At 32.0% G+C, this 9,673-nt stretch overlaps 1 protein-coding gene across 5 annotated transcripts in view; it reads left to right on the top strand.

The window, feature by feature from the left end:
- LOC106458754 (angiotensin-converting enzyme-like) overlaps positions 1–9,673 on the top strand; it is a 39,652-nt gene that overhangs the window by 15,321 nt on the left and 14,658 nt on the right. For all 5 annotated transcript variants that reach the window (XM_013918296.2, XM_013918295.2, XM_013918298.2 and 2 more), the window contains exons 3-8: positions 1,185–1,343; positions 3,096–3,249; positions 4,619–4,762; positions 7,397–7,588; positions 7,890–7,987; positions 8,405–8,574. In XM_013918296.2, the coding sequence (XP_013773750.1) occupies positions 1,185–1,343; positions 3,096–3,249; positions 4,619–4,762; positions 7,397–7,588; positions 7,890–7,987; positions 8,405–8,574 (917 nt within the window). The remainder of the gene's footprint in view (positions 1–1,184; positions 1,344–3,095; positions 3,250–4,618; positions 4,763–7,396; positions 7,589–7,889; positions 7,988–8,404; positions 8,575–9,673) is intronic.

The raw sequence follows: 9,673 nt of genomic DNA, 5'->3' as shown, positions 1-9,673 counted from the left end.
AAAAAAGTAAACATTTTCTAAAAAAATGTTTTTTCTGGGAAGTATTACACGGAAAAGTGTTCGGATTGTGCTGATATAAACTGTAATGTTTTTGTATATGAAAAGTGGTACCCTTTATTGAAAAAAAAAGTCTTTTAAGAACTCCATATTTAGTACTATATTCACAAACTACATAAATAAAGATATAACACACCCTCACGTACAGCCCTTGTGAAAGTCATGTTCTTGTTGTGAGGAGAGTACATTTATTTAAAATTGTGTTCTATGATAAAGAAATGATTGTTGTACATAACGTAGTTATTTTCCCAATTGTCTGAATCTTGAATACCCAAATTGTATCTGTTTGTAGTGCCGTTAATAGATGGCGCCACATTGTATTTATTGTTTCGTGATATATATATACACGCTACGTCGATTGTAGTAAGATGTACTATTGACAAGTCAGAATATGTAAGTAATTTCAACAGCATGAATATTTGGGAGGAGTTTCTGTGGTGGGTGTAACATATTATTGATATATTAGAAAAATATAAAGATGAGAAGAGGTTCCTATTTTAAATTCTAGCTTATTAATACCTATTGTTGGTGTTTTTATTTGGTGTCTAAAGTCCATATAAGGAAGAAGAATTTTAAGAGGAGAATTCAAAGTGAAGACTGATAATTTACTTAAATATTTCCTTTTTAAATTAAGGAATTCAAACTTGTAAAATGTTAGAATTTAGGTTATATACTATGTTTTGATATCACGTTTATTAACATGCATTGATAATAAAATGTTATTAAATACTGAATATAACTAAGTTAAAGAGCTTTTTTTTTTCAAATTACTGTATATACTGGCAAAGAAATTTTATTAACTGATAAACGAAATATTTTATCTTACTTTTGTTCTAAAACGTAATATATTAATTTTCTTTCTGTTCCTTATATTTTCGTGTTTTTTTTTTCCTTGTTGGAATACCTGGCTAATTACATATACTGTTCTTACTTAGATTATAATGCACTGCTCTATCAGTTGGGTACCCTCGTTGTTAATATTTCGAAGTTGTGCGGGCAAGATTGTCACACGTTTAATTATTAGTAACAACAGTAGCAATTTCTAAAACTTATTGCCGAGCATTGAAAGTATCTAACTAATATTTTAATACTCTTCTTATATGAAATTTAATTACAATATATTCTAGTTGGAACGGTCTCTAGTATATGCAGAGTTTCAAAAAGAAGCATGGAAAAATGCCACCTCGTTTGCCTGGAAGCAGTTTAAAAATCCATCAACTAGAAGACTATTTAAATTCCTGTCTATCCTTGGAACTGCTGCTCTTCCAACGGAGAAGCTGAAGGAGGTCAGTTGTTTTGTTACTGAATGTTCAATGCACTTTAGACACACCTACTTGTTTATACAACTAAAATACACAAACAATTAAACCATGATTTGTAAGTTATTGAAAAGTTTACTGAAAGGAAATTTAAACCACCATATGTATTACACAGCAATGAAATATTAGCTCCGTTCTTCCTGTGAATTTATCAGAACCTGATAAAATGTTTCATTACTCAGATATTAAATTCTCGCAACAGGTTTTATAAAAGCAACTAACTCATCTGCTAGGCTTTAATTTAAATCTGACACCAACTTGAATAAAAAAAGTTTGATTGGTTTATTCTTTGAGAAAACTTTAATATTAAATATTTTCCCTGAAAGTTTAAACACTAGTAAGATTCTGTTGACTTGTCTGATGCTGAGTTTACTTAGAGACTTTTAGCAAATAAACATCTCTCATAACCTCGAATCTTGGTAGTGTTTAAAGTAAAACTTTATAATTAGTCTTGTGTGTGCGAAAAAAATTAAATACTTAATGGATATATATATATCACTGGCGGCTCGCCAGAGGAGAAAAAGGAGGTTATGCCTCTTCAAAGATTTTGAACAAATAAGATACTAATCTTTTTATTATTATTATTATTACGTATATCTTATTTATTTTGGGCGTAAAATTCTTTAAAATATTTTGTGGCGAAACACTCAAAAATATTATCGCGCTCAACGCTGTTCATCAAGGTGACATCTCGTGGTGTGAGGCACAGAACAGCTGTGGCTCTCGGTATTTTATTTTTATCTTTACAATTTCGCTATAATTGCAACAGAAACAGCCGAGGAAAGCCGAACTCTCTTTCCGAGTATAACAAATATTTTTTAGGCTGGCCATATAGCTAATGGAGCCAATCGCAAACAAGGTTTAAAAACAACAGATGAAAATCATTAAGAATTTTGCAAATAAAAGGTAGCACACCCGCCTCATAAGGCCGTGGTGATCAAGAGCCGGTACAAAATTAATAATTATTTAATTATCGAGTGCTTATATAAAACTTACAATTGGATTTCGTTAAATAATGTGCAGTGACGTGGTTAAAAGGTGCGATGACTTTTTTTTTCTATTTCGAAGTTGTTTTGGAGTTTTATATATTAAACAAATAGTTGGGCCTTATCTTACATGATGACAGTGGTGGTTAAAAGGTGCGATGACTTTTTTCTATTTGGAGATTGTTTTGGAGTTTTATATATTAAACAAATAGTTGGGCCTTATCTTACATGATGACAGTGGTGGTTAAAAGGTGCGATGACTTTTTTCTATTTGGAGGTTGTTTTGGAGTTTTATATATTAAACAAATAGTTGGGCCTTATCTTACATGATGACAGTGGTGGTTAAAAAGTATTTACAGCTATTGAAGACCGATGACTTGAACTCGCATATAAATAAATCGAGACGCCTAAGGTAACCACCTTTTTTTACGTTTTATATATATTTAGGCAGAGTTTTCATGAAGCACAAACGAAGTTTAAATGCGCAGCAACTACCTAGTTTAGTGCCTCGTGAGGAGAAAGTCTAGGAGTACCGATCTACAAAAGTAACTCTAGTGGAAAGGGTGACGTTTCGAAAAACACATCTTTCTCCTTAAATGTCACTATGAACTATGCAGCTGCTGCCTAGTTCAACTTTGTTACCTCTTTTATTCCTCTATGTTCTTGGGGTTAAGATATCGCCCTTCTGCTCCTCAATGTTTGTATGGATAATTTTTATTTTTCAATTTGATAGCTAAATGAAATATCGGCTAGTATGGAGGATACTTACAGTACATCTAAAATCTGCCCTTACTCGCTACAAGTTGTAATAACTGACGAAAGTGAGAATCTTGACGATGATAAAAGTTCTTCAGAAGAAGAGAACTGTACTTTGTCATTGGAGCCAGGTAGGTCAATATATAGATTTGTGCGATTTTAAGGTCCAGGAAGCTATCAACAAACATTCTAATTACAACTAAACTACATATGAAATTAAATATACGTTAATAAAGAGAATGTACTAATTGGAAAAAAAGTGTAAGATAGCCTGCGTCAATAGTAGTAAGTAAATAACTGTACTGAATATATTACAATATATTTCCTAAGACTTATCATAAGTTAAGTATAAAGTTAAAAATGGCCTTAATATCACATAGAATGTGAAATGAAAATAGGTACATTTCTAAATCGAGTTGAAACAAAATACAATAATTTATGATAATTTTTATAATTTGATGCAAAAGTGTGGAAATGCCGAAGCACCACGTTATAAATAGACATGGATGATTATAGTCTCAAGAGGTGATGCGTATTATCAAATATAAATCAGCTTTTGTATCTCGGTGCGCGAGTTGCATGTACCTAAAACCACCATTGAGCACCAGATGCCTGTATAAAAATAATTAAATGTACTTTGTACGATAACAAAATGAATATATCTGTCTTCATCCTTAAGATTTGCTATAATACAACACTATTTTTTTTTTACATAGAAAAAGTTTCATTATTGTACTTTATTTTCAAATTACTTACGCAAAAGAGTTGTATAGTAAGAAATTCCTCTTTTTGTTTTGTAATTGTTTAAAATTTGTGACATCTATGTAATATGAAAGTGGTTGGATACACTGAAAAATATCCACAAAATCATAGGATCAGGAAATGTTACGCAAAGAAAAACATACACAAGTGGCAAATAACAATCTTTATTCACAATATTTTGTTTATGTACTTCACTTACTGACTGACTTCTTATTTCTCAGTGCGATTTTTTTATTGGTTGCTTGCGCTAAGAGACAGGAAGAATAACGTTATACCGAACTTTCAAGTCGGACAAGGGGTTTTAGTGCGATATCCCTAATCCATATATTTCCTTCGTCAAGATTATTCGAAGGAGAGAACATTCATATTTACCAACTTGTACCAAATATGTTTACCATCAAAACTGAATTGTCTTGGGTCTGTGAACATTCAAGAAGTTTATAAATAAAGATAAAAAAGCTTTGTTATATAAAATAGCATATAATAATATAGATGAATAGTAGGAAGTATGTTTTGTAAGTTATTTTACACAGATGTGTTAACAATAAATGTAGTAATAAGAAATTTTGAGCTGTACAGCATAGCCCGAATAAGATCAAGAACGTGTATTTGTGCAAGCATTTATTAGTCGTAATGTATAATGCCTTTTATATTATCCTTATATTTGCTTATTACAACGGAGATAATCCGTAGGTTAAGATGTTTTTGCTATTGAAATGGATATTTTCTATTACACAGATATAACTCGAATTTTAAAGAAGTCACAAAACTACGATGAACTGGCTTATGTGTGGAAGGCTTGGCGGGACTCAAGTGGAAAAAAGATTAGAAAACGATATGAACGTTTTGTAGAACTCAGTAATGACGCAGCCAGACTTAACGGTGGGTTTTTAGTAGAGTCTGTTTGTAAAAAAAATATAATACTTGTAATAATAATAATAGTATTTACTGACAGCAAGTACAATTGAAAAGTTTATTTTGAGTGTTAATTTTAAAACTAGTAAACACAGTATAATTCAGTTTTTTCATGAATTTCGTCATTATACCTCTTACGATCTCTCCCCTCCCCACACACACACTAGTTGTATTTACGATAAGATGGAGATTTAAAATGATATATGATATTATCTATTTATTTAAAGCACACAGATATGTGTGTATGTGTGTCCTTTATCTAGGTCGCTGGACCAATCTCAACCAGAATTTGTGGGATGATAGTTTGGAATAAGGGGCATGTTAATGGAGGGTTCACAATCATCTCCACCCCTATTATTGCTGTTATTGAGCATTTATTATTTTTGACGTAAGTTAATATTAACTACATTCATAGATAGCATCATGTCTTTACACCCCCCCCCCAAAAAAAGTGCGCTAGTACTCTCTATGGAGAAATGCAAGGGGAAAAAAAGGTAACCCCTATTGCAATAATACATAAACTCAGCTGAAGTTTCTACTCCAACAGCCATCATAAGGTTGATATGCACTTCTGCAGCCAATGACCATCTATTAATTTAATACAAAGTCACCCTGACCATCGCACAGTGTATACCATGTTTTAAGTATGAAAATATTGAGTTCTTAAAGCTTATATAAAACTTTTGTAAGGTAATAATGAATAATATGTTATAAGTAAATTGTGTGGAAGTTAAGATTTTGTGTTATTTATCATAGTATCAACTCACACATTTTTTTTTAAGTTCATAACCCAGACAAAGGACAGGTACCTCAGCTTGTAAGCTATATTTTTAATGCGGTAATTTATGTGTTAGCTAGAGGAGACTGCGGGTCTCAACAGTGCCACATTAAGGCACTGGTGGGTCCTGAGCGAAGAATAAACTAGTGAGCCCCCTTGCTTTTAAGAAAATACCATACAATTTGATAAACTCAATTTATTAGTGAAAAAAAAAGTAAGGTAATAAAAAAAGAGGAAAAACCAGTTTATTTTTGAATTAAATAAATCAAGGACGCTCCTCTCACTCTCATACCTGACCACATAGAGCTCTTCCGCGCGCGGTGGCCCTGGGCAACTCAACTTTTGCCTATTGGATAAAACGTCTTGGGTCTTAATGATGACGTTGCGATCAGAAGATTTAATAAGATGGGCTTAGAACTTGTGGAAAACTAAGGGTGAGAAGTAAATTGTTTTAAAATATTCGAAAGTAGGTTCTAAATGAGAGATGGTTATGAAGTGTGGAAAATTTTCAAAATAGTGAACTAGACAGTGTGATAGCTATCTCGGTTACTTTATACAAGTAAAGTTTATTTGTTTTACGTTAGTTAACATCATTTATAACGTAGGCCTACAGCAATTTACGACAGTGTACGACAAGCTTGTGGGAACTTTAAAAGAGAAAATAATTTAGTATTGTTACGTGGACCGGAAGCTAAATCATTTTCACCATATAATTTAGAAGAACCCGCCAACAAAAGAATTACATTAAAACTAACTTTGGTGGGGAAGAAGTAAAAATGTCTTAAGGTTTTGAAGTCATTTATTAGCTAAATGTATTTAGTATAAACTAACTAATAATAAGCTGGAAATTATTCTTGTATATGCTGGATTGTTTATGTTTTCTTTTTATGAACATAATTTATATTTTGTGAACTTTGAAAAGCATTTGTTATCATTGTTAGAAGCCTAGGCATAAAGTCTTATGATTAGTTTGATACAGTTTTTCTTTTTTATAATTACAGTATACTTGCTCACTACTTTATATTCTATATTTTAGCACTAATCTCCATGTAAAATAGTTAGTTTTTAGTAAGTAGTAATAATAATAATAAAAACGTAGTTAGCAGACATAGTAATTATACTTAAGTGATCGTACAAGATATTAACCCTGACAATAACTGATTTCAGGTCGTCTATGTCAAGCCTTCGGGGGCCATAATATATTTACCAAACGCATTGTCGAAATACCATTAAGAATTTTGTAACTCTTGCCAGGCCTCATATTTTTAAGCATATTACATTGTGTTTCTGTGGACAACCTATCAAATAATATGCTTATGAATATGAGGCCTAAGAAAAATTAAAACACTTATTGCTATTTTGACAACGAGTTAAATCAATTCGTTATGGTCCTGTTGGCCTTAACGCATAGTCTAAAATTTGGCCACAAGTCGAATCAACACGTTACGGCTTCTGTAGTATGGAATATCTTCTTTTGTAATACATTTAATAAGTTAAAAAAAGGTTTAAAGTTTACCGTTAAGAAGATTTATCCACACCAAAGAACAGATGTAACTAAATGATATAATAACTCAATTTATCATCAATTTTTTCTAAAATTTTGATATATTACAAATAATATTGCAGTGCTTTACCTTATGAAAATCGAAGATTTATCTTTGCAGATAGCTTTTTCGTGCTTAAACACCTTCAGCTTGGAAATATGAGATGGTGATGATGAGGAGCAAAGACTGATATATCTTAACGTTTATACTTGAACATGTATATAATTTCTCACAATCATCTATTCGTCTTGTGTGACTCTGTCGTATGCTCAATTCCAGGCTTTGCGGACATGGGAGAAATGTGGAGGGAATCCTACGAATCTGACACATTTTTAGAAGATCTAGAAAATCTTTGGAAACAACTACTTCCCCTGTATGAAAACCTGCATGCTTACGTGCGGAGGAAATTAATTTCCAAATATGGAAATGATAAGATTCGTCCTGATGGACCAATTCCAGCTCATCTACTTGGTGGGTTTAGAAATAGTTTCAAATTCTTATTTGTTGGTGTATAAGTTCCACATCTCTCAGGTTAACTATCTTAACACTTTAATGTTTTTTACCAAAACTCTCTGACAGCAGCTACAGTTGGCTACTTCAGTTTAAAAACTATTATGTAAACAAAAACAACTTCCAACAATAATTCACTCGGATGAATTTCAACTATGATTATCACTTTTCTGCAATGTCTCTTCACGTGTAATTTCAAAATTATCCTTTGAGTCAAATATAATTTGAGGGGATTAATTTAGATAAATTGATTCATCTTTAGGTAATATGTGGGCTCAAGACTGGGCAGGAGTACAAGAGTTTACTGAACCGTATCCAGGCAAACCATCACTCGACGTCACTCCACAGATGGTAGAACAGGTATCCTAATTTATCTTCTTTTCGTTTAAAAAATAAATATTGGCTACACAGTTGTTTAAACGTTTCATTGGATTACAAATTCAGATTACAGAATTAAAGTTGACGTATATATTACAAACTGAGAAGATTAAATACTAATTGAAAACTTGTGCATTTTCGTCCACTTTAAAATGTTCAAGGCCATAAATGTTTTTTGAAATATTTTGTTTAGTTTTCAGAGTCATAAAGAAAACAACAGTGACACTAGTATGAATGTTTATTGAGCATATATCGGCATGTTTCATTTAATCACGATTCACAAGGACTAATTTGATGCACTGTATTTATTTAAACATATAATTCGTAATATGAGTATAATGTACAATTACTTTCCAAGTGCTCAGCATTGAAAAGCACGTATAAATCTTTCGATAATAGAATATGACGGCTCTGGATATGTTCAACATATCTGAAGAATTCTTCTCTTCACTTGGGCTGAAAGAGATGCCTCCTCCTTTTTGGGAACACTCAGTTATAGAAAAGCCTACAGACAGGGAAATTGTTTGTCATGCATCAGCCTGGGATTTCTGTAATGGTAAAGACTATCGGTAAGTTTTTTATAACATGTTATTCAAGGGAACTTTCGCTGTTTAGTCATTAGTAAAGACTTTCAGTAAATTCCACTTCAAATCTTATCCTGAAGAACTGTCATTCTCGCTCTCAAATTCAAAGGGAAAATAGTAAAACCGATGACAAAGTAATAAGAAAACCAGCCTAATAATAATAATCAACATGCAATGTATTTGTTTAAGTTACTGGGAAAAGTCGTACACATCCACAGATAATTTTACCATGAGGGTTTTCAATAGATACACCAAATTACTACATTAATTCATAGCAAATCAACAGTGTACATAATCATATGTGAATTGTGAGAAATTATTGATTGACTGAGTGATTGGTACTTCTAACAACAGACACAAATGTATATAAATGTAGAAATTACTTAACGAAATTGATTTAGAAGCTGCTTTGTGACCGTAACAGGGAGTAGTAATACAACACAAAATCAAACTTCATTTCATGCTTTTGTTAGTTTCGCTGCTTAATCACCCCGCTGGACCAAGTATTTTATAAATTTAAATAAATTGTTCCTTGAACACTCTGCCATGGTTACAATGATAAACAGACAGTTTGTCAAATATGCTATTACCTAGAAATAACTCTTTTATTAATTTCTACAGTTTTGTTTGTCATTTCATGGATATTTTAGAGTTACTGCACTGTAACCTTATTCTTTCAGTTTTATATATAAACTAATGAAAGTATCCGGTTTCGCTCGTGTTATTAGGTTGATATATTCTAGATGATTATGTCATTGTGTGTATTCTGAACCTACTTTAGCATAGAAGAACAGTCAAAAATATTTTAAACATTTTTATTTCCCAGAAACATATAAAGTCGTAAAGGTACAATAATAATAAAATTATTATAGGTAATTATAGATGCCACAATACATCACGTTATATAACATATATAAAAGCCAGTGTGTGTCGAGTCACCTCACGCTTGATTTCTCGAAATAAGAGGAGTCATAAAAGCCAAAATGCATTTATTCAGATAGAATAATTCGTTAAACGTCTGCCATTACGATTTTAGTGGGCCCGGCATGGCCAGGTGGTGAGGGCGCTAAGACTCGCAATCTGA

This window comes from Limulus polyphemus, unplaced genomic scaffold (assembly GCF_000517525.1).
Source record: "Limulus polyphemus unplaced genomic scaffold, Limulus_polyphemus-2.1.2 Scaffold509, whole genome shotgun sequence".
Taxonomy (NCBI): domain Eukaryota; kingdom Metazoa; phylum Arthropoda; class Merostomata; order Xiphosura; family Limulidae; genus Limulus; species Limulus polyphemus.
This window is presented reverse-complemented; position numbering and strand designations above follow the sequence as displayed.